The 24,970-nt window shown below is 51.1% G+C and overlaps 6 protein-coding genes; 4 read left to right on the forward strand and 2 right to left on the reverse strand.

Moving 5' to 3' along the window:
* Positions 1-652: 652 nt before the first annotated feature.
* Positions 653-4,359, forward strand: FFUJ_02917 (uncharacterized protein; the record flags this gene model as incomplete). XM_023574704.1 has 4 exons in its annotated part: positions 653-1,755; positions 1,807-2,032; positions 2,078-2,866; positions 2,920-4,359. The coding sequence occupies 4 exons, from the start codon at positions 653-655 to the stop codon at positions 4,357-4,359; spliced, it is 3,558 nt and encodes a 1,185-aa protein (XP_023428012.1).
* Positions 4,360-5,250: 891 nt separating this feature from the next.
* On the forward strand, positions 5,251-9,728 carry FFUJ_02918 (related to PAN1-actin-cytoskeleton assembly protein; the record flags this gene model as incomplete). XM_023574705.1 has 4 exons in its annotated part: positions 5,251-5,936; positions 6,003-8,543; positions 8,596-9,377; positions 9,499-9,728. 4 exons carry the CDS (start codon positions 5,251-5,253, stop codon positions 9,726-9,728), a joined length of 4,239 nt encoding a protein of 1,412 aa, XP_023428013.1.
* A 7,159-nt stretch (positions 9,729-16,887) lies between these two features.
* FFUJ_02919 (related to HCM1-transcription factor) lies at positions 16,888-19,200 on the forward strand (the record flags this gene model as incomplete). Its single annotated transcript, XM_023574707.1, has 1 exon — positions 16,888-19,200. One exon carries the CDS (start codon positions 16,888-16,890, stop codon positions 19,198-19,200), a length of 2,313 nt encoding a protein of 770 aa, XP_023428014.1.
* A 1,058-nt stretch (positions 19,201-20,258) lies between these two features.
* FFUJ_02920 (uncharacterized protein) lies at positions 20,259-21,109 on the reverse strand (the record flags this gene model as incomplete). XM_023574708.1 has 3 exons in its annotated part: positions 20,259-20,449; positions 20,511-20,849; positions 21,007-21,109. The coding sequence occupies 3 exons, from the start codon at positions 21,107-21,109 to the stop codon at positions 20,259-20,261; spliced, it is 633 nt and encodes a 210-aa protein (XP_023428015.1).
* Positions 21,110-21,742: 633 nt separating this feature from the next.
* On the forward strand, positions 21,743-23,463 carry FFUJ_02921 (related to PEX3-peroxisomal assembly protein-peroxin; the record flags this gene model as incomplete). XM_023574709.1 has 3 exons in its annotated part: positions 21,743-21,900; positions 21,962-22,330; positions 22,461-23,463. The coding sequence occupies 3 exons, from the start codon at positions 21,743-21,745 to the stop codon at positions 23,461-23,463; spliced, it is 1,530 nt and encodes a 509-aa protein (XP_023428016.1).
* Positions 23,464-24,072: 609 nt separating this feature from the next.
* Positions 24,073-24,629, reverse strand: FFUJ_02922 (related to multiple myeloma protein 2; the record flags this gene model as incomplete). XM_023574710.1 has 3 exons in its annotated part: positions 24,073-24,176; positions 24,230-24,526; positions 24,593-24,629. 3 exons carry the CDS (start codon positions 24,627-24,629, stop codon positions 24,073-24,075), a joined length of 438 nt encoding a protein of 145 aa, XP_023428017.1.
* Positions 24,630-24,970: the final 341 nt, after the last annotated feature.

Genomic DNA, 24,970 nt, shown 5'->3' on the forward strand with positions numbered 1-24,970 from the left:
TATCCGATCGAAATTTCAGCTCGTACCGTGATAACTCCCTCCACGCACGCTCCATTTGCCTCTACCAGTCTTTGCATCCTCCTCTTCCAAGGACTTCTGTCTTGCGTGACTGTCTGCAGTATCTACAGTACATACTACCCATCAAGTACATCTCCGGCCGAACTAGAACTAGTTGTACATGGCGCTCAGCCTCTAAGCACATTCCTCAGCCATTCTCCTACAACGCTCTACCGCCGCCAAACTCAATATTAGGATTCAACGACCGATTCGACGCCAGCCGCATCTATATCCACATCCCACTGACTCTTGGCTCTGACGACAACGCATGCGGGGGCTCCCTTCAGCTTGACTCGTTCAATATTTTGCGACATTGCATAAGTGTAGCCGAATTAACTGAGACATCTTGACGTCGAGACGACCCTGTCACCCAGTCCACGGCTCACATCTCTATATCGTTTTCGGCCTCTTTTCAAGGAACCGTCAATTGTTTTCGAATTACGATTGTGGTGTCGTGCGCATCTCCCCTGACGGCATGCTCTCCGTCGTTACATACTGAACCATTTCTCCATCTCTGCTGATTTGGGGAACTACAATCCTCGAGCCTTGAAAGCTAGCGACAATCTCGTGGTATTTTCGTCCAGGAGCTGCCAACATGAACGCCGAAAAGTGGAAGAGGAGGACTCTTCCCACCCTCAAGACGCCCCCTGTACCGATTCCAACCGATGGTAATAAGGAATTCGATAATGTCGACGGAAAGAAGCCACGCGTTTTCTCGAAAGCTCTTCGTTCTCTTAGCAATTCCTCGATGGAATCCATGTCACAGAGCCCATCTCGAAGCTCTTCCTCCATTCGACGCCTACAGAAGACACATTCAGGGTCAGGGTCTATGATTGACAGGATACATCGTCGAGTATCGATAGCTTCACCCATGAGCGCATCCGCCCCGGAATTCCCATCGGTTACTCCTGAAGTCCCCTATTCCTCCATGGAGCTTATACAATACGGACCACTGAAGACCGATGTCTCGCTTCTCAAGGCCCGCGCCGAGTATCTAGTTCTTACAGATACCTGTCTGATCAAGTTCGGGAGTATGGAAGGAGCAAGAGCTGCTTTCCCACAGATAAAATCGGGCAGTGGAACACTGAAGCCCAGCAGTGCTCATCACAATTCTCACAGGTCGTCTTCAGACGTGCGGATAGAAATACCCTTGCGATCCATCGTTGGCGTTTTCAATGAAGAAGGCTCAAGTCCTCGATTTGGCGTCGAGATATGGTGGTTCTCCCAGTGGCCAAAACTTGCGTACTCCAAGACTCATCTGTTCTTCATGTTGCCTAAGGACCGGGATGACTGGCTGGCCAGTATTCAACAGGCTTGTAGAGTGAGCCATAGGCGAGCTCCTTCTCCCTCCTTGATCCCTGGCAATTTGAAAGCGAGAATCAACCATATTGTGGAAACCACTGAACCAGACTCGAATGCCAACGCCGCTAAGATATTGACTTTTCCCGTGGTCAAGCGTACGATAGGCTTGCCTCAGAAGACCAATTCTGCTGATGAGTCTCAGCACTTTGTGGATGGCTCATCCTTCTACATCGTCATTGGGCCAGCCATGTTGTATTTCCTCGAAGTTCTCAAGGCAGATTATGCGACTACCCCTGGTGACCTGCGCGTAAAGGTACAGTCCTACGGTACAGTCTCACTCATTCAATTCCGAGCGTCTGTTGCATCACACGAACAAAGGTTTGTGATGAGCTTCCGGTAAGTCTCGCAACACCAAACTTATCACTCCATGTTCTAACGTAAGGCTAGGCTACCACTGAGCCGTGAGAACAGGCTCGAGCTTGCTAGTGTACATTACAGACATGTTATCGAGGCGATGACCAAAGTCGACCGAGAACTGAAACCGATGTGGCCACAGCATTTGCAAAAGGCAATATTCGATATCAAAGGCCTTCCTCCGCCACTTCAGTTGACATCTGGAAATGATTTGGGAGGTCTCGAGCGAAGTTTGCACGCATATTGCGCTGCTTTCAAGGTCCAGGTTCCAAGATGGACCATCGAATGGAACACCCCCTCTCAGCCAGCATTTCGCCTTTTACCTCCTGGCGCACAACCATATTCTACATTACAACTACTTGCACTATTCCGAGCTTTGCGTTATAACAGTTACTTCAAGGAGCTCTCCTTCCGCAATATTGATCTATCAGGTATCGCAGGAAAGAAGGATTATTCCCATTTCGGCGACACCATCGCCTACACATCACTGAACGGGGTCAAGATATCTGAAGAACATTATGACATTTTGATGCAGTCTTCTGTTCTCAGTCAAGAGATGCATGCCTTGGCATTCTCATCGGAATCGATCCGAAGTATGGATCTGAGAAATATCCTTGGTCCACGAAGCACCATTGGCCGCTCCAAGGACCCTGAGGGCGCTCGGAGAGTCAGTTCCGAGGTTCTTCGACCCATTCTTCTATTGCTGAAGCGTCAAGCGTGTCTTTGCCACAGCATCACCATGTCTGGCAATCTCATTGCATCAAGCGACATTGAGGAGCTGGCAAACTTACTTGTACTTGATGAGGTGTACATGAAGAAACTCGATCTATCTAATTGTGGACTTGGCGATGAGGGCCTTACTGCACTCTGGGCCGGAATTCCAGGCCAGGGCGCCAATCTTCAGCATATTGATACATCCGAAAATCAAGGTACGATCAAATTCGAAACCATCCGGGACTCGCTTAGTCAACTACGAGCTATAAGAAAACTGAACATCGCTGGCAACACTCGACTCCCGTTTGATGTTCCTTTGTTTGAGGATCATGTACTGAGCTCATGGAGTCTGGAGGAGCTTGACTTATCCGGCATTTATGTAAGTCGGCATATATTCCATGCATGGACTCATAACTAACAGAAGTCGAATAGCTCAATAGCTCAACTGTGGATATTCTGACTGCATATCTGGCGTCACAGAATTCCGAAAACCTCAGAGTGCTTCGTCTGAGCAAATGTGGTCTGACTGGTGCTCAAATAGCCCAGATGTTCTACGCAATGGGCCAGGCTCGACAAATTACATTGTACATCAATGGCAACCGCTTAGATGAGGGCATAGATGATTTGTGTGCAGTCATCAGCGAATGCTTTGGCCCTTGGGGACTTTTCGTGCAGATGGTGGAGTTTGCCTTGGAAGCTAGCTACATCAAACTTTTGAAGGCATTAACGGCCAACCAAACCATTGAATGCCTGAGCCTGGCGGGTACTGCTACCCCTGACTCGGCCAGCGAAACGGCCTGCAGAGCGCTTTCGGATCTTTTCTCTCATAACCATACGATTAGGTTCCTTGACCTCTCTGGATTTGATTCCAAGCTGGACGAAGGCCGTCTTGGACGAGAATTCTCCAAGGCCTTGAGTGGACTGAGGTTCAACACACGGCTGGAGCACCTTCGCGTGCGAAGCCAATTGCTGAACGTGAACATCGGAGACCTGGCTGAAGCCATCTCTGCTAACAAAACCCTTCACAGTCTCGACTGTGAGGGCAATGATTTCAATCTTTCTAATTTTAGACATCTCGTCCGGCATTTGAGTGACAGTACGACGATCCGCTATTTCTCGGCTTTCTCGGATCGCGATCTCGCCCAGACAATACAAAAGTCAGTGGACAACGCCGTGGCTACGGCGACCTCGGCGCGCAGGCAATCTATGATCTCCAAACTGCGTCACGAAAAGGTACCCCAAAGTATTAGTGAGCCTCTAGCACAGCAGCTGCGAGATGGCTGGGAAGACGCAGTCCGAACCCAACAAGAGGTTCTGGAGAGAAACCAACTCTTGTTTGAAGAAGGTGAAGATGGTCGCCACGACTCAGGCCAAGATGGCTTTATGTTATGCGATGGTGAAGAAGACTTCTCTAAAGCATTTGGCGGTTTAGCGCTACGGGCGTTCGAATCCAAGAGGGCCATGAATCGTCGCGCTTCCAACCCTTATCTGAACAATAAGAGAGCCAGTATGATCTCACTGGGCCCGGCTCGTTTGGTCAGCGCCGAACCAGGTGCCAGAGTCACAAGGTCTTGGTCAAGATCTTACTCAATTGTCTCCAGCGAGGGGGGTATCAGCGCTACGGAGAGTCCAAGCACAGGATCAGCGATCCCGACACCTCCTGAGCCCGAGAGCCCCGTAGAGAAGGAGTATCTGGTAGAGAATCAACAAGATAGGAACGAAGAGCCCCTCGATTACGAATACAGCTTTGCAGATCCGCATGATCCTGACTTTGGGCTTGAACTGCGAGCCCATCGACGATTCTGGAGTGATGAAGCCGGTTGCATCGAGGAAGAAGAGCATGGAGTCCAGTTTGAGGAACGGAACACCTGAGATGAGGACGACGAACACTAATGGACAATCGAGTGCAGAGAAGGTGGCATTGCGGCCGACTCTATTATCCGATCATTCCGGAGTTCTATTTGTGATGATTTCACCTGGGATAAGGGGGCAGGCGTCTATGAGTTTCTGGTATGATTGATTGTTGGTGGTTTATGTAGGCTTCGCGTATAAGTTACTCTTGATACCCTTCGCTAGTTTGAGTTTTTAGATGAGTCGAGTTCAATATCAGCCTTGAATTGTCTCAGTTTAAGCTAGGTACTATTTGCACTGATGCATATGTCAGTACCTTACCCAAGATAACACAATAAGCGTGCCCGACTCAACCAGATCTACATAGGTATGGAGTTCCTACTTAGGTACCTACTTACCTTAGGTAGATTAGTAACTTAGGAGAAAGGCGGCCAATCCCTGCCGCTTCCAGGTGAGTCTAAGCCACCCCAATTTGCATAGGTTGGTTCATTCCCCTGTAAAAGCCCACAGATACCTTGGCAGGCCACTAGAAGCGCTCCAGCTGCAGTCTCTATTGGGGGCCAACTCCACTACTGAGGTACGGAGTAGAAACCTACAGCAACCTGCCCAGGCTCGGGACCACGACGCTCGTCATCACATCCAATACGAAGCCACTCATTCTCACTCCTCCATCATCACATTTCGTGGATGCCCTCTGTCCACTCCACAATTACCATCTGAGGGCTGTTCAGTCCTTTAATATTGTATTTCGCATACTTTTATTGCATTTGTTTTTAACTTACAACCCTTTCCAGTGGAGCTTTCACGCTCCAGAGAGCTCCTGTTGGTTCATTACAACCCCCCGAATTTAGCACCTCCTCGAACCTCCCAGACGAGCTTTTGTCCGTGGTCTTGTGAAGGAATCAACCCATGATGTATTCCAACTCGAACGCCTTCCTAGGCGGTAATAGCCAGCGTCCTGGTGGCCAGCAGCAGCAATATGGTGGAGGATCCTTTGGTAATCTGGGTGCTGGCCAGCAGCCCGGCCAACCCAGCCCCTTTGCGCCTCAACCTACAGGTTTCGGGCAAGCACCTCTGCAGCAGCAGTATACGGGCTTTCCAATGCAGGGTCAGGGACTACAGCCGCAGCAGCCCCTTCAACAACAGTTTACAGGTTTTCCGGGACAGCAACAACAACAATCCCAGCCGCAGCAGCAGAGCTTCCAGACCGGTGCTCCTGCGATGCCGTCGATCCCGCCTCAGTTCCAGCAGCAACAGCAGCAGCAACCCACTAGCTTCTCCGCCTCGCCTCAGCAAGCCTCTGGGCCTTCAAACCCACCACCAGCACCGATGAAGCCCCAGGCTACCGGCTTCACCGAGATGGCCGCGTCCTTTCAGACTGGCGGTACTGCGAAGCCCCGAGGTCGGAGACAGGAGAAGTCGCAGCCCAACAAAATCCCTAACATCCGCCTCTCCTTCATCACAGCCCAGGACCAGGCCAAGTTCGAAACCCTGTTCAAGTCTGCCGTGGGAGAAACTGGCATGACCATGTCAGGAGAGAAGGCTCGGGATCTGCTCATGAGGTCAAGACTTGATGGCGACTCTCTATCGCACATCTGGTAAGAAGAGAATCTCTTCGGGGCATCTTGCTCATTGTTTTTGCCCTTGGTGCTGACAAGTCCCAGGACTCTTGCTGATACCACTCGTGCTGGCCAGCTCTACTTCCCCGAATTCGCACTCGCCATGTACCTGTGCAACTTGAAACTGACTGGCAAGCAGCTGCCACCTGCCCTGCCCGAGAACATCAAGAACGAGGTTTCGAGTATGGTGGATATAATTAGCTTCAGCGTCGCTGACGAGAGTGCTCCTGGAGCCAGCTCTTCCTCTGCTCCTGATATCAGAACCAACACTGCCACTCCACCAACCATTCAGCAGCCGCAACCTCAGCCTCAAGCCTCAAATGCACAGCTGCTTCAAGCGCAGATGACTGGGTTCCCGGGACAGCAGACAGGTTTCGGTCAACAACAGGGTCTGCAAAACCAGCAAACAGGGTTCCCTGGCATGGCAAACAACCCTCAAGCCACAGGTTACAGCGGTCCTCGTCCCCCGATGCCCCCGATGCCCACGGGATTTGGCCAGTCGCTCGCTCCTGGGCCTGCAGGTGGTATGGCTGCCCCTCTGAATGCTCAACCTACAGGACGGCCTGGCCAGTGGGGTCTTGTCAATGCTCCTTCTACCGGCCTGCCCAACATTGATGCCCTTCAAGCCCAGATGATGCCTCAACAGGGCCGAGAAGCCGGAAACTTCACCACTCAGGGACTGCGAGGAAACGCCGTTATCCCCTGGGCCATTACAAAGGAAGAAAAGACCCGATACGATTCTCTTTTCAAGGCTTGGGATGGCCTGGGCAAGGGGTACATCGGTGGTGACCAGGCTATCGAGATATTTGGTCAGAGTGGACTTGAGAAGCCCGATCTTGAGCGAGTTTGGACTCTGGCTGATCACGGTAATAAGGGACGTCTGGATCTCGACGAATTCGCCGTTGCCATGCATTTAATCTACAGAAAGCTAAACGGTTATCCATTGCCTAACAACCTCCCCCCTGAGCTTGTTCCTCCTTCGACTCGAAACTTTAGCCAGTCCATCGGTACCCTCAAGTCAATGCTTCACGATGAATCTGAATTCCGTACCAAGTCAGGTGCAGCTCTGCTTCCGCAGAAGACTGGCGTTAGCTATATGAAGAACCGCTCATTCAGGGGCGCACCCGCCGGAGCCGTCGCTGGTCGGAAGGATGCCACAGTCTTCAAAAACGAAGACGAACAGTTTGGATATAGATCTAGCGCTCGTCGCAGGGTCGGCAACAACTCGCCTCGTCCCGAATCTCCCGCTTCTGTCGCCTCGAATGACGACCTGACCTTGGATCAGCTCAAGAAAAAGATTAAGGAGAAGGAGGTTCTCCTTGATGCCATGGACTTCGCTGATGAGAAGAACCATGAAGAGGACGACATCCTCGACCGCCGTGACCGCCGTGAGGCGGAGGAACTCTATCGTCGCATTCGTCGAATCCAAGAGGATATCGACTCTCATCCCGATGCAGCCCTTGCAAGCGGAGACTCCGATGCTGAGCGGAGAGCTCTCAAGCGCCAACTTCAAAGTCTTACTGACAAGGTTCCTGAACTTGCTTCGCAGGTGCGCAGAACTGAGAAAGCCATTATGGATGCTCGGTTGGAACTGTTCCGTATCAAGGATGCCAAGGCTCACCCTGGCAGTGGTGCTCCTATTGTAGGAACAGGACCTGGCGGTACAGTAACTGAGTCAGACCGACTCAAGGCCAGGGCCAAGGCCATGATGCAGCAGCGAACTGCTGCGTTAACTGGTAAGAAGGTTGATGTCGGCACTGAGGATCTCGATGCGCCTAAGCGTCTTGAGGAAGAGAGCATCAAGGTAAAGAATGAAAAGGAGAGTAACGAACGTATGGTTCGTGATGTTGAGGAAAGTGTTCGCGACTTCGCGCACGGTATCGAGGACAGTCTCAAAGAGGGTGGCCGTGACAACACCAGTGAGCACGAAAAACGCCGCTGGGAGGACGCACTCGGTGTCGAGGATGAGGTTCGAGACTTTATCTTCGACCTTCAGCGTGAAAGTCGCAGCGTTCGAATTCGTGCTCAAGACAAGCGACCCGCCCGGGCTTCAGCACGCACCGAGGAAAGTCGGCCGGAACGTGTCGCTAGTCCTAGAGTTGAGAGTCCTGTCTCGACCTCTCGTACGGCAACTCCTCCTGCTGGAGGCTCATATTCTTCATACAAGACCCCTGAGGAGCGAGCTGCTTTTATTAAACAGCAAGCTGAACAGCGAATGGCTGAGAGGCTGGCCGCTCTTGGTATCAAGGCCCCGACAAAGTCCGGCGAGACAGCTGCGCAGCGCATCGAGCGAGAACGCGCTGAGCGAGCTGCGAAGTTACGACAGGCAGAGGAAGAGGATGCTCGTAGGGAAGCCGATCGCCAGGCTCGTCTAGCTGAAGAGCAAGGGATTCCACCTCCTACACCTGAGCAATCCAAGGCGGAGGCTAAGAGGCCTCCACCTCCCCCAACGCGACACCGTGGTAAGCCAGAGGCCGATCAAGAGGCTGCAAAGAGGGTTGAAGAGGATGCTGCCGCTAAGCGGGCCGAAGAAGCACGACTTGCCCATGAGCACGAGCAGCAGCAGCGCGAGACGCAGCAGATGGAGTAAGTGTGAAATCTGAAGGTCCGCGTAATGATTTACTAACTCCGTTTCTAGAGAAGACGCAAAGGAACAGGAGGACGATCTCGCCAAGGAGCGTGAGGCTTCTGAAGCTCGTCTGAAAGCCCTTGAAGAACAAGTGAGACAAGGCAAACTTCGCAAGGAGGAAGAGAAGAAGCGGAAGAAGGCAGCCATGGCTGAGGCCAAGGAGAAGGAGGCCAAACTTGCGGCAAGGCGGGCAGAGATTGAGGCTGCGCGTCAACGGGAGCTAGAACTTCAACGGCAGCTTGAAGCCATGGAAGACGACGATAGCTCGTCGTCGGATGAAGACGCAGGACCTCAGCAAATCACTCCTCAAGCTTCTACGCCGACCAGGAGTGACAGTCAGGTAGCCAGCCAAGAGCTTGACAAGAAGGCCTCTCCACCCCCTGCTGCTGAGGCAGTTTCCTCTCCACCACCACCTCCTCCTCCAGCGGTTGTCACGTCGCCACCCAGTGAGACCGAGAGTAAGAACCCTTTCTTCAGGATGATGTCTCAGTCAACTGAGGGTACACCCGCTGCTGCTCCTCCGGCACCTTCAGCTACGAACCCTTTCCATAGGATGACCCAGAACCAGGAGGGCAAAGCTCCTTCAGGCCCTGTCTCGCGTCGCCGTGCAGACACTGACGACTGGGGTTCTGATAATGATGATAAGGACGATGACTCAGACGATGAGCGACCTGGAGGTGGTAGCGCAGCTCAGCTGGCCTCTATGCTATTTGGCACAATGGCACCTCCTCGTCCTCTCTCCGCAGCCGGCAGGGAATCAGCAACTGCTAGTCCTGTGGCCGCCAATGCTGTGACTCCTGTCGCACCTCCTCCGCCTCCTCCCATGCCGAACGCTGACTCTCCAGCTCCGATAACTTCTCCACCACCACCTCCCCCTCCTCCTCCCCATGCCCGGAAGTGACGCTCATTCAGCACCACCGCCCCCACCACCGATGCCATCAGTCGGCGCACCTCCTCCACCTCCTCCCCCTATGGGTGGCGCTCCTCCGCCTCCTCCGCCTCCCGGCGATGCACCTGCTCCAGCTTCCGGTGGCGGTCGTCCAGCAGGCTTCCTGAGTGAGATCCAGCTGGGCAAGGCTCTCAAGAAGACAACCACCAAAGACAGCAGTGCAGCGGCGGTGGCGGGACGAGTTTTGGATTAAAGCCATACTTTTTTTGTGCATATTTTGGAAAAGGAGGCAGACAATTGCTGATTATGGGGTGGGAACCCAGATGAGTGAGAGGTTTAGTCAGGGAAAGGGGGATGGCTATTTGTGTTGATGCGCGTAGAGCTAGCTAGTTAGTAGTAATATGAGTCCAGAAAAACTATCTCATTGTGACCCTGGCTTTTCTTTTTCTCGCCACGTCTTGTGGAAACTTTTACTTGCGACATGCTGTGCAATGAGATATGCTATGTTGAGGAACGTCGTGAACATGCTGTGAAGCCGAGGTCGAAGCACGATGCCGCTTCACGATAACGAAAATACTATGTCATCGGGGACGAGGCCTCGTGCTCCGGCTTGCAATTGTACTACGTTGGCGTCAAAAAGGTCTCAGCCAGGTCTCAAGCCCCTTTCGTCAATTCACGGTGACATTGTCTTGGAATTCGGATATAAGTCCGCACACGCACGAAGTGGGCATTGAAAAGGAAGTTTCAGTCTTTGACAAACCCGTGAGGTTGCAATTGGCATTACTGTCCAAGCTGACAAGGCATGCTGCGAATGTGAGTGTGAGGTGCGGGAGGTAGTGCATGTGGACAGGTCAATCTAAATGAAACATGCAAAGAGTCGGGATTAGCTAAACGAGGCCGCGAGGATGTAGGTACAGGGACAGTTGCGGCATGTCAGAGAACCGAGAGTGCGTAATGTGCAGGCTATTCCATTCCTTACGAGTCGACATGCCTTGGAAGGCGAGATATGTATGTGAAGGCATAGACCACTCTGTAGAGATCATGAGATGCCCGCCAGGGATAGTAGAAACTACCTATGTAGTCTGTCTGCGCACCAAGCTCCCGGCATATCTCGGCCCCATCTCTGGTCGGAGGAGACTAGTCACCGAGTCTTTCAGGGGAGAATCAAGGTACGTAGGTATGTGCCGGATTCTATGTCTAACTATCCGTACATCACGGAGTATAGGCACGGAGCATCCGATATATGCAGGGATGAATGGTTCGAATCCAGGACTCGACGGTAGGTAGTTAGTCTGGCAGGGTTGACTTTGCGAGCGGGTCTGAGGGGAAAACCTCGGCGGCCGTTTGGAACGAGTGAAACAAAATAGAATAAAATAGAATAAAATAGAATAAAATAAGAGATACAAAGAAAGAAAGAAAGGAAGGAAGGAAGGAAGGAAGGAAGGAAGGAAGGAAGGAAGGAAGGAAGGAAGGGAAAGCAGAGAGAACTGAGCGCCCGATCGGATGAAAGCTCAGATCAGCTTCTGCTACTTACGTACAGTACAGTACCTGCATGGTCTGGCCTCATGAGACCGACAGGCACAGACCGAACAGAGAGATAGATACCCAGGAATCCGTAGACATCTCAGCTCTGTAGAGATAGATGCCTGCTTAGCCCGGGACTAGATGAGTTGTCAAAGTGTGAAGCGCTTCAAGAAACTGGTTTTTGGAAAATTAGCATTTCCTACGCAATGCGACGGCAGTTGGACGCTTGCTTTCTGCTACCTACCTACTAATCCAAACCCTCTAAATCCCTGCCTCTACCCAAGACCTTTTGCTCTCTCTTCTTCTTAGGTTCAATCGAATTCACTTGACTAACAAGGCATGGACAGCACATCCCGTCTCAATATGGGAACCCATTAAAGCCCTTGAGAACCATTTGCGGAGAAAAAAGGGCCTAGGCCTTGTCAAGGACTTACTGGGATGTTTGCCCTGGAGCGAATGGCTTCGTGGAGCGTGTCTGATGTGGATATCAGTTTAATTGAGGATGGGGCACGAAACGAGACTGATCAGTTTCTTTTTAAAGAATGAATGAATCGTTTGACAGCGGTCATGATGTCACTGCGTCTAGATACCCACCTAGTAGGTACATAGATGTTCGTTCAGGGGGATAAGATCAACTGGTAAAGTTGTAGCCTATAAGTGCCTATTCTACCATTCAAGGGAGGAATTTAATATTTTTGGTGGAGGAAAAAGCGGTCAAAATTATGGAATCAGTAAATTGATTGTCATTGAAACACCTCAGGCTCAGCTGAGGTCAGGTCAGGACAAGTCAGTTGGTGAGGTCACATTTTGGGTTACATATCCATTCCTGCAATGGAAGAGATGTTGGACTCGTAGTAGAGTTTGTTGGTTGGGGGTTTACCTAAAGAGGCAATATGTAAATAATGCAAGTAACAAGACGCGTGACAGAGGGTTGGGAAAAAGACGCGTCATACCTTGAAGCTTGAATAATTGAGTTTTGGTGGTGTCAGTGTTAGTGGGAAGCAGATCCAACTCTGTGGCTTTTTTTGTACATACATACATAGTACAGCACAGCTTGAGTCCTCCCGTCCTGGCTGAGGTGATCATGATGACGCCTCACTTACATACCTACCCCGCTAACTACCTTTACCTAGGTAGATATGATACGGGATATTCAAGATTCGGTCTTGGTCTTGGCCTGTCCTGGTCTCAATCTTTGGCCTTTTCTCTTCCCTCCGTTGAGCCGAATGTGAATCTGCGCTGCGCTATCTCGACCGACTGAGTCTGCCAGTACAGTAAGAAAGCCCATTGACAGCTGAAACTATTGATGATGGAGCAAGGATCTAGTTAGGTACTTGCTAGCCGATGATTGACTAAACTACGTCGTTAGTCAATGGAACCCACCGTAATAAATCCTGGTTCAGAGGTTGGTTGATTGATTGATTGATCTAAGGTTGAGGCTGTTTTCAGCGTTTGAGCCATGAGGCATAAGACACGTTATCCAATAGCCCTAAGTTTCTTCAACAGTACCTTAGTAGGTAGGTAGCCATCCATCCATCATCAAAACAGCCCAAAGCTCAAGATGCGCCCTGCAGGACGGGACCGTTGGCGTAACGGAATATGTACATACTCCGAGTACCTATTTGATCGACATGCTACAAAGATTACCTATGTATCTCAGGGCTTATCAACCTTGAAGGATATCTATCAGTAATTACTCTACCTACCTTAGGTACGGTGATGGGATGGAAGGGCACGTCCCCATGCCAGAAGTTCCAGAACCCGGATAGCATTGGATACATGGCAATGATGAACTTCGCGTGGTTTGCTCACAGGCCCAGCATTCAGCCCTCAGCTATAAAGAATTTAAATGCCGGACTGTGTGAGCACTTTTCGCTTTTCTGGTCTCGTTCAATGCAAACTCTAATATGCTGCAGATCGGAGGAGGAACAGACAGATCAGAGGCGGCACGAGGAAAATCACGATTCTTCACATGCAAGGGTGATCCTGTTAGAGTTTCTTCGTTGAGCCCCATTATCAGCGCCAATGCCATTCATAATCAGCCACCCAAGGATATCCATCATCCAAGGATGTGTGTGGACCGAGAACGACAGACACCATGAAGTATTGCGAGAAGAAGTGCTGTAGATACCTATGTAAATATGTATGTACGTAGTAGATTGCAAGGTTATTGAGATGCGGGGGGTCTCGTATTTCTCCTCGTCCCGTCGCTTGCATTCATCATTGTTTCGCCTCTGCTAGTGGTGGGTGCAAGCACCAAAAGCTAAAAGTCAGGTATCCAATTGATATTCTGAGACTGCTCGATGCAACCTCTGCTGCAGACCCTTGGGATTCGCAGTATTTGATTGGTCCTCGACAATTACAATCCAAACAAAGATTGGCATTGATTCAAGACGCGCCTTGGTCGGCCAAAAGCGTGCCTAAACTTCTATCTCATCAACAACAACAACATCATCATCATCATCATCACCACCACCTCTAACTCACACACTTCAATCCACCCACACCAATTTGAATTATTTGTCAAAAAGAACAAAGACGGTACGCACTGACCCTGATCTCGACTCTCTTTCAGTTGGCCGCATCCTTGCTCATTCTTGGTTGGCGGCCGTTATATGCTACCTTAGCACTCTACTCGTACATTCTCATTCTACTATAGGTACTACCTATTCAACGGTTTGCCTGTGGCTGGGCTTTTGACGTGACTCAGCAGGGCTTGACTTGACAGTCTTGACTTTGCCAAGTGAAGCATTCCACCCAGTCATGCTTCCTCAACAAGGACAAGGCCAACCATCGTCTTAAGAACCCTGCTCAGAATCACAGGCTTGAGAGGGGGCGTTATCCATCCATCAATCAATCATCTTGGGGAAAAACACATACTAAAGGTACATACATACATACATACATACATGTCGAGCTAAGGTATCGAAGAGAAGGAGGGGAGAGAAGAAAAAACGCTGATAAAGACAAAGCAAGGCATTGATGAACAAAGAGGCGTAGTCAATTCAATAGCTCTCGGCATCTCTAACGTTAGACCTTTTCTGCTTCCAACTGTGGCTGGCTGACTGTTCTCGTTACGGTATAGCATGGCGTGGCATGGCGTCTCGTCTATCTGATGAGCTTTTCACAAGGTATAGGTACTGAGCTGCTGTAAATTATATGTCGATGTCAATCAAGCATGCATTTCAAGATGAAGAAGAAGAAGAAGAAGAAGAAGAAGAAGAAAGACATCTAAATCGCCATACTGAACTGGTCTCACTATAGTCGATGCAATGTCAATTGTCTGCCTTTATTAAGCTGTATCACTAAAAGTCCTCCCATCCCCCATGTTCATCTGACAAGACATACAGACTTTCAGTCCAAGGTAGGATCGGCACCAGACACAATCCCAGTATAAAGCATCCCACAGCACCACCACCAACAACAACAACAGCAGCACAATACAGCACGGCACAGCACATCTGGCAGAGCACGACATATTCGCTTCGCATCCAAATCTGAAAATCTTAGATGCACGACTTTTCTGATACGGCAGAAACGGAACGCAACAGGCACAGGCACAGGCACAGGCACTGCACGTTAGGCCGTGAATACGGAGCACGTACAGAGAAGCGAATCCGATAACAAGATCGAGATCTGCTGGGTGTCGTCTCCACTGCCTTACCTATGTATGTACTGTACATACAAGTTTCGTACATAGTAGAGCGCCGGTTATCGTTTTTCATGTGGTGCCAGGCTCAAACACCAAGACCTTGAATAGCATGATCAACAGCCTGGTTGAACAATGTGGCCGCATAGTTTTGAGGAGATATCTTCACATCGGTGTACTCTCCCATCCGTATTCATAGCCTATTGCGCGACCTCATCTCGCCTCGAGACGAGTGAATGTCTCATCATGAATCTGACTTGTGCACTTCTGGTTGACTCGAGGCAGAGAAGAAAGGAGAGCTTCTGTCTCTTCTGTCTCTTTTGGCAACTACCAACACCCAATACAATCCCCCCCGCGTTCAAGTCAGCCAGTGCAATGCAATCATGACAATCTCTTGGCTGTTAGAGAATCAGACTGGCCAATCATTTCTCGTCAATCCCCGCGCGCGTCGAGGCCGAGGATGAGGGCGCCTGGTGATGCATCTGCTGTTGAAATGGGAATGGGAATGGGACTTTCACGGTCCTTGTTAAGGTGACGCTAGTGGAGGGTTACCTAAGATCCCTGCATCCCTGCATCCTCACGCCCCTAGTTTTGCAGCGGCCCAACACCTCACCTTGACGCTCTCTCTCCCTTTGGTCGGTTGGATCTTTCTTAGCTCTCTCAATCGCCCATTCCCGAAACACGCACGCCCTCGATTTACACACACCCTTGCTTTTACTTGGCTATCGCAACCTACCTTGCCTATCGAACCGAATCGTTGCGCAGCATTGCACTGCACTGCACTGCTGTGCTGTGCTTTCTCGACTTCTTCTCTCACTTCTCTTCCCCTCCCCTCCTGTCCTCATCCTCTTTTCTCACCTCGTGATGCTCATTACTGCGACTTCATGCGAGCGAGACAAGAGAGGTCCGAGTTCAATCAGGCCCTATTCAACCAAAGCCCATATGACATCAGTCTCGCTCTGCCCGAACTGATCGATTTCGATTAATATCCGCACATCCAATCTTGATACCAAGGCAGAGCAGAGACAGTGCTCACGCAGAGTCCCCCTCTTTAGCTCTCTCTCTTTCGCTCGCTCGCGCTCTTCCTGTCGTGTCGTGTCAGCCCGGGCGCTCTCCATCCAATCCCTGTCGCTGTTCTCATCATCCTCCCTGCGCCTGGTCCCCACAGGGCCTCACACACGGCGGCCACAGGTACAGCCATACGCGGTACAGCGCCCACTGAGAGACGACGGCCTAGTCCCCATCTCCAGCAGGTCCCAAGACGCCTCCGCACGCCAGCTGCTGCCAATTGCTGCGCCGGGGCCCTTGTTTTTTTTTTTTTTTTTCCCTTTCTCTCTCTTAGGCTCCCTTCTCGGCCGCATCCACCTGCACTTGTACTGCAGGGCGCGTTGTAGTACACTAATCTTGGGCACCACACCTTGCACCTCGTCTTGGCTGCATTATTCAACAATCAACCACCATCTCCTCTCTTGCTCGCACTCTCACCATCACTCTTACTTTTCTGCTTCTTCCTCATTTTCTGGAGATTGTTTTCGCTATTCCCGCTCAAGTCAGAATTAATTGACATCTGCCTCTCGTCCATTTTACAGAGAGTGATCGGCGACTACGGAGTACTCACTCACCCTTTACTAACTAGCCTTTACCGCTTCTACATATCTGGGCCTGGCTGATTGTCGAACCTACCTATCCTGGTTCACGATTTGCTCTTTAATCACCATCTTTCCCCTCTCTACAGTCCGCCAACCGAGCCGGTCTTGACTCATTTGCGACAACATTCTAAACCGCTTTGATCTGCTGATATTTCTTCGCCAACGCGGCCTGGTCATCTTCATTCCTGCGCACCAAAGTCGCTGCTATATTCGGAGTAACTCCCATACACCGTGAACGAACGAACCCCAGATACCGGCTGCTCGTCCTATTGAACGCTCCGACCAAGTCACGACAGCCCTGTCAAAGCAGCCCCACAGCTCATTACTACCTTGAACTCCACGCTCCATCCAAGTCAGTAGGACGTCCTTTTCTTTCCCTCTCCCTCGTCCGTCATGCACACTCATCCCATTAGCCTCTGCCGGTGTCCACTCTTTAACTCCCACCTTCGCCCGTTATCTTACCGTCATCTCTTCCACTTTCCGTCCCCGGCATCGACTGACTAACCTTGATTTAAAGTACAGCGTTTGGCTCAACCATTTTGCTCAGTACCGCTTATTGACCCGATATCGAGCTTCGTGACTCGATCGACATGGGCAAACACTCGCGTTTCCCCAGTTCCACTGGGCCGCTACAAATATTCCAGGACGACATGCCAGAGAATGTCACCCCAATGACCAGTCACGCTCCTATGCCCTCTGCCTCAAAGCAAGCCCGAAGGCCGTTGACCAGCTCAACCTCAAACGTCGTTTTCAACCCGCCCACCGCTTCTCACAATGCACACTCGCCCTTCAAGCAAAGACCTTCCTCTGCCTCGCAAATCCCATTGGCCTCGGCCTACGGCAACAAATTGAACATGGTCGCGATGGCGCCTCCATCCAGGCGAGGCCATACCACAGATTCGTTGCAAAAGAAGCCTTACCTATCGAACTTCAAGACCGTGCCTCAAAAGCAAAGTTTTGACATGGCCTGGGATTACGGAAAGGAGAACGTCCATCCTCAGCTCTTCCCGGCACCTCCTGCGATAGATTCGTCGGTCAGCAACTACTGCCAGAAGCCGAACGGCAAGCGCGCTCTCATGGAGGCTGCGCCCATCAAGGAATTCAGGCCTGCCAAGAAGACAAAGGCTGAGCCAGTGCCAGCGACAGAGCCTGAAGCAGAGACAGAGGCGACAACCGTTATTCCTCCCCACGACAGTTTCCCTCCGATTGTCGATGATGGCAACAAGCCTGCCCTCAGCTACGCCGACCTGATTGCCATGGCCATCTTCCGATCCCCCAACCGACGACTGACACTCGCTCAGATTTACAAATGGATCAGCGACAACTACTCCTTTTATAGCCCTACTGATGCTGGCTGGCAAAACAGCATTCGCCACAACCTCAGTCTCCAGAAGGCTTTTGTGAAGATCGAGAGACCTAAGGATGACCCTGGTAAAGGCCACTACTGGGTGATCAAGCCCGGTCACGAAGCACAGTACTTGAACAAGAAGCCAACTCGCAAGTCCGCCTCCACATCCGAGAACCTTCACGTCATATCGACTCGACTCGAGCCTTCCCGGCCGGCTTCGGCACCGACTCAGGAACCTACGCTACCGCCCCCTGTTCCAACCTGCCAGCCGGCTCTGCCACCTCTTCCTGCCTCCCAGGCCACCATGTCAATGCCAGTCGATCTCTCGTCCGACGCTACTATTCCTGTCTCTGACAACCTGGGTCCCGAGGATGCTGCTGACAAGGCCGACCAAGATCTCTCTCTGGACTCATATCTCTACTCGCCTCTGCCTGCCGCCATACACTCATCACCGCCTGTCTCTCGGCATGTGGATCATCGAAGTAACACACCGCCTCCCGTCTCCCGAAATATTGCTTCATCTGTCTCACGGTCTCATAAGCGCAAGTTTGTATTAACGGACGACAGCGGTTACTACTCTTCTTTTGAGACGTCATCCGCTACCAGGCCTAGCCAGCAGTTCATGCTGACATCTGAGGCTGACCGCCCTCGAAATAAGTCGAGGGGCCGTGCTGAGGAGGAGATCGCCCGTATTCGGAAATCATCTCCTTTCAGCCCAACCAAGACACGATTCTATTCCGCCATTCCACCTGTCTCTTCGTCTCCTCTCCGACCAGCGTACGACAAGCAGATGCTGCCACCGATTACTCCTATGGTCAAACTAAACCCTCCTGCTCGACCACCTCCATCGGCATCTCCAAACACCAACCTTCGACTTCACCGCGACGCGGTCCGGAACATGCTTCAGTCACCCGATAGGAAAGGCGACGCTGAGAACATTCCTTATAGCCCAGCTTTCTACCTAGGCAACGACTTCTGTCCGTCCAACTTCGGTGTGAGTATCCTTAGTGATGGAGAGTTCTCTATGAATCAAGACTTGACTGGTATGGGTTGCCTTGAGGACGGTACTTTCCCTGTCATGAGCTCAGTTGAGGCTGGGTCTCCTATGAAGCGTCCCGCGAAGCGTACCCGTCTAGATCGAACTGTTTCCGCATCAGTTCTTGGTGATATTACCAACTCCGCTGCCAGAAAGCCCATCGCCTCTGCTCCACTCCTACGGCCACCTGAGCAGTCTATGCAGTTTGATACCCCGAGCAAGGCATTTGAAGGCCTGAGCTCCCCAAGCAAGATGTTCCAAGAATCTCCTTTGCGAAATCAGTCCACAAAGTTTGCCGACTTCTTGAACGTTTCCTTGGATCCCAATGACTGGACTTCAGGGGCTATGATGGACCAACTGGACTTTGCCCGCCCCGACGCTGGCAGCATTACAGATATGCCTGAGCTCGACATTTTTAAGGGTTTTGACAAGATTGGATCCACATCCCAGAACAACAGCAGAAATCCCCCACGGAGCAATAAGCCCGGGTTACCGCGAAGCTATACGACTCAATTTTGAAACCAAGACGACACTGAAAACGAACGTGGCAAGATGACGAAATAAGCATAAACGTGTATGACATTCATGATTTGACGAAAGAATATAAAAACATGACAATTCCTTCGAGAATTGGCCTATATACAAAGCCCGATTGGGGCCTGCATATATTGGGTCGTGTCCGGTATGGACTAGAACAGAGAGACTCGGCATCAGTCGAGTGCTCGGATAGCTTCACGGCTAGCAGTTGATGACGATAATGACTTTGGGGCGCGTTCTACTCGCTCACAAGGCTTGGGATGCTGAATAGCAATTTGGTGGGATTTGTTTTTCTTGGTTGCGTGCGTTTCCCTTTACCTGTTTATGCTATGCTATTCTCTGTCAGGAGTTTGGATGGTTCTTTGGGAGGAACGATGAATGGTATTGCGCCCATATTACAAGTTCTCGGTTTTGGGGGGGTAGCTTGCTTTGGTTTTCGGGAATGGAAAGAATAAGGAAGGGCAGGGAAATGAAAGGAACGGTCTGGACATCCGACCGCGTATGGTAGCTATTATTTACGTGTTGGCCTCAATCACAGTGCTTATTAACATTTACTACGCTGATACAAAATCAATATTGTATGCCTCGCTGTGGCTTACCATCGAGTGAATCAGATTTGTCTCTCCAGGCATCTCGACCAGCCATTATCCCGTGTTTGGTTCAGGTAATGCACGAGTGGCTAAAACACCCGATCTAGGCTTCTTCTCGGCGGAGACACTTCTCTCGTGTGTCACTGGCAGGCATACGAGTCGTCCGTCATGTTGGGAAGGGGTATCAATTATGAATGACCTACGTATACTGGCTATTAGTCATGACTCCTTAAACGCCTTTGATCTATTCATCCCACATGAATGAATCTTCTATACCGTTCACCAAGCCTGGTCAGCCTCTGACTTCTCTAACCTATCCAGAAAGTCCGCCAGTGACCGTGTCCCAGAATCAATTGTTGCTACAAAGGTACCGCAAGGTCCAGGCAATATAAGCGCCGCAAGCCGGCAACGATCTTGGGGTCGGTGTGAGACTCTTCTGAGCTCACCATTTTAGTATATACGCATCCGTGTTGCCCAACCTGCCGCCTCTTTTTGGTCAATGTTGATCTTGTAGGGGAACGGGTTAGTACCCTGGGTTGTGATGGGCGGTATGTGATCTTTGTGTGTATTAACGAATGCGACAATCTTCATCGCTGTTGCTGAGAGGGTCTGCTCCATTGCTCGTCGAACTTTAGCACGTTCTAAACCACGTATTAGCAATTCCCTCGGAACTCTTTACAGCAAGAGAGGAGGGGTCCATACCACTCTCTGTTCTTGGCTCGGCGACAGTCACTTTGATGGTCCAACACTCCCAACAAACCTCTTCGTCGCCACGGGATAGCCAGGCTTTGCGACGGCGTTTCTCGAAAAACTGAACAACGAGCTGACCACGCCCACCGTTTCCGCTTCCGGTGCTGGCACTATTAGCACCACCTGATGAGCGCTGGACATCGATCTGACGCTCGAGAGCCGCGACGCGTTGATCTATCATAGTCTCAAGCTCGTCGTCGTCAACATAGGGAAGCGTCGTGTCAAGGACTTCGCGGGTTTGTGGAACGATGGAAGGGAAGAATCGGTTAAAGAATATGGTATGCAGTATCCCTGTGAGAAGGCATGTTAGTGAGGCGCATTCGTGATGATTTGAGAACATCGTCACTTCTTTGTCGTCACAAGTATAGATAGCGGGGTGGGTGTTCAGGGTAGGATGACGATCAAGAGGACAAGCAAGCAGAGCCAAACTTGCCTTTGACTACCTCACGAACCGAGCGCGGGTCGGCGAATACGTCGAGGATAAACTCTGGTGGTTCTTGTTGGTCCATATTATCGGTGCTGTTGTAGAGTCGATTGTGGGCTATGATCATGGTTGAGGGGACGGGAGTTGAAGAAGAGGCTGAGATAGATATGGAGATAGGATAGGTAAGTTAGTACCTAAGTAGGTATGTACTGAGATAATGACTCTCCAAATAAAACAACGTCACTGTGAACCATAAAAGGGAGGGGCATGGGATCGGTTTAGGTGGTCCCACTAGACTAACCCCGTGCTTCAGCTTGCCTCAGCACAGCCACACACTAACATGGTCTGGCAAGTCTAGTCAATCATCTTTTTAGCTCACCAGCCACATTTCATCTCATAAACTCCACCTCCACCTCGGCCACGTCTACCGACTCCGACCACGGGGTAGAGGTATATCAAAGCCTCCATCCATATTCGGGGCCGAGGCACGAGCTCGTGTTGGCATTGGCACTGACATCCAACCCTGAACCTTTTTTTAATTTTTTATTTAAAACAAAACTCTCCTAACTCCAACCTTGCCCCAACGAGAAGCTCCCAGACCGAATCCGAACTTTCAACGGCTTCTTAACGCCCACATGCTCACGCAGTGGTACCTTTTGCCTCGGTGAATCGATCGGTACCTATACTTTACGTACGGTTACAACTTATGAACAATTGATCACCGTTTCCCCCATCGCGTATCTTCCATTATCTTCAAATCATGTTCACATCTGCTCGGCGCTGGCTGCGGAACAATCGTACACCCATTGCTGTCGGCGTGGGCGTCATCGGTGCCGGTTACGTCGCGACGCAATATGTCATTGGAAAGCTTAATGATGCCCGCGAGCGCATGAGCAGCGACCGCATCGCCAAGGAGAAGTAACCATCAACCATCTGATAGCAGTGACACGCAAACACATACTGACAACCCATAACACAGTCTGCGACGTCGCTTCGAACAGAATCAGGAGGACTGCACATTCACCGTACTGGCTCTCCTGCCCTCCGCCACGACTGCCATTCTCGAAGCCATGAACACGGAGCAGATCACATTTGAGATCCAGCAGATGAAAGCCACCAAGGCTATAAAGAACGGTGGCCCCGAATCTGCAGCCCCGCCCAGCATCGCAGATACTACATTGACAGAGGACGACGGGAAGAGCATGGCTGGCCAAAGCGAGAGCGGTGCACAGTCCAGCCAGGCCCCTACATCTTCACCATTCAACGCCGGTGGCGAAGCGAACAAGGAAGCACCGAAGCCTCGCAAGACGAAGCGACAACTATGGGATGACGTGACCATCAGCGGCGAGTAACAGCCTTGCTCTTCTTTGCACAGAACTAACACACACTGCAGCGGTGACGCGGTCTTTTACTTTGATATATACCCTTGCGCTCCTTACAATGCTAACTCGCGTTCAACTCAACCTCCTTGGCCGAAGAAGTTATCTATCGAGCGTGGTGGCCCTTGCAACAGGTGGCCAACAAGGCACCATCAGTCTTGAGAACAACGACGACGACAACACAGAACAGACGTATGGCAGTGACTTCGACATAAACCGCAAGTACCTGACCTTCAGTTGGTGGCTACTGAACAAAGGATGGGTGGGCTTGATGCACCGAGTAGAGAGCGCCGTGCGCACCGTCTTTGGCAGCCTGAGCCCTAGGGATCTCCTGAGCTTTGAGAGGTTCTCCGAGTTGACGACTGAGGTGAGGAAGCTTGTTGAAGGTTCGACCAAGGAGGAGCGTCAGAAGTCAGACTGGCTCAACTTTCTCCTCCCACCCCGGGGCATGGAGGACGAAGTGATTCGAGAGTCGGGCATCCTCGACGAGACATCCAATCAGGGTGGCGATCAGTCAACACCCGCGTCACAGGCAATCCTAAGACGGCTGCTTGACGAGACAGCCGACCTTATCGAATCACCCAGTTTCACGCACGTCCTCACTCGTCTCCTCGATGCGGGCTTCTCCTATCTCATTGATAATAAGCTCGCCACGGCCGCGTTTGAACTCCCGGCTTCAGATGGTATCGTCACTCCCGAACTCAAGGACCAGCAGCGCTCAAAGGTAATTCTACTGCCAAAGATCCTGTCGGTGTTAACACGTCAGGCACATGTCATTGGCGACGGAATGCCCAACGAATACCTCCAGAAGATGGAGACTGTCCGTGATCTGGAGGCTTTTGCTGCCGTCGTGTATTCAAGTAATTGGGAGCAGGAAATTCGCACAGATGATGACCTGGTGGCCAGTGCTGTTGATCTTGGCGCTTCGCAGACAGCTGGTGGCACCAAGGCATCGCAACCACAGACTCAATCTCAGACACAGACACAGACACAGACACAGACACAAGTCCAATGTGCACAAGGCGAATCAAGCCTGGTTGTGGTAGACCCTCAGGGGGGCTTCGAGAGCGCATGGGGACGAGCAGTGGAGGACAAGTCGTGAAGAGTATATGTTCTGGTTGTGTTTGTTGTGTTGCCACATAACTTTGGGAGTCATGGCGGGATTGTTACATGGAAATCAGGGATGGAGATAAAGGAGCAGCATAATATTGGGAAGCATCTGGGCTATTGAAGACGCAAACAAATGTCACTTGTTAGTTATCTAGAGGCGAGTACACGGTGTTGATATAGTTCAGTCGAGTCCGAGGGATTTGGTTAAACAACCCCCCTCGTGTAAAATTGATGCCGCAAATGGCATTGGGTGTAGTCTTCTCTCCTCTTCTCTACTTCCGCATGCCTCCTGGGCCGAACGTGACGGACGTTTCCGGGCTCCTGATACGGAGTTGCGCTGTCATGCCGAAACCGTCGTTCTAGTCGGAGCCGGGCAACACGAGTGCAGTGTTCTTGTGGTTGGGTCATTCTCCTGGTGACGGCGAGACCATTAGATACACCTCCTTCATACCTGCAGCCCTTAGGCCATGCCCGGGAGCGCATTATGTGGACTGACTGGAGGGACGTGAGCTTGTTTCCCCATCTCAAAGACCCCATGGTCGTAGGTGGTATTTTCAGAGGTAATGCTTTGAAAAGTGCTGATTACTCTTGCCCCTCCCGCTCACATCAGGCCCCTGATGAACTGATCAAGGCCCAGCTCGAAGAGCTCGTTCTTGACACCATCGCCATTTTTGTGTTCCACAGGCGCCAGAGGGTTTTTGACCACTACAAAGAAAGTTAGCTCGGATGTTACACTCTTCCTGGGTCATAAACCGCACCATATTCCACCCATAGGTTTATGTAAATTTGGTGTAGCACATTGCGCATGCTCAAGGTCGCTGTATCGGTAAGGATAACAAATCTCAAGTTGGCGGGTGTTTCGTAAAAATGTAGCTTATACTGGGAGGTACGGTAGCTGATAAATGCATCGTCATCGCCGCCGAGCTTACGGACCATATTTCGAAGGGAGAAGACGGTGCCGAATAGGAGCTTTGCATCATCAGAGGATGTGCTCGGAGCAGCGGTTTCGGAGCCCGCTGATGGCGGAAGCCAGGACTTGGAGTAGACGCATTCGGCTGAAAGAGAGAACAAGGCTGTCAATCGGGAGGTCTAGAGGGGGAAAGGCGAGGGAGTTTTCTCACTGTGCCGGTCGAAGATGTGGAATGAATAGACAACCATGATGGAGATTCAAGGGTGTTCAGGTCGACGTGTAAGTTCGGTAGGCAGTGACGGGTTTGGGTAGGTATTGCTTGAACAAGTTGGCAGACAGGTATAGCTCGTGTTGATTCAGACTCGAACTCGCGGCAGTGATGTGTAGATCTCGTTGGTCAAGGATGGGAGCCTAGAGACAGATATCGAGACTGATGGATTGCGACGTGTTGCGATGTGTTGCGATGAATTGTTTTAGTGTAGAGGGAGCTGGAGGTCAAGCCTAGGTAGGTATGATGGAACCTCCCGCCTTCTAGCCTTATCTAACTGTGGCGCCTGTGTGCCCATTGAAGTTTAGTGAAGAGTTTAGG

The sequence above is a fragment of the Fusarium fujikuroi genome, chromosome FFUJ_chr03, assembly GCF_900079805.1.
Source record: "Fusarium fujikuroi IMI 58289 draft genome, chromosome FFUJ_chr03".
Lineage (NCBI taxonomy): Eukaryota > Fungi > Ascomycota > Sordariomycetes > Hypocreales > Nectriaceae > Fusarium > Fusarium fujikuroi.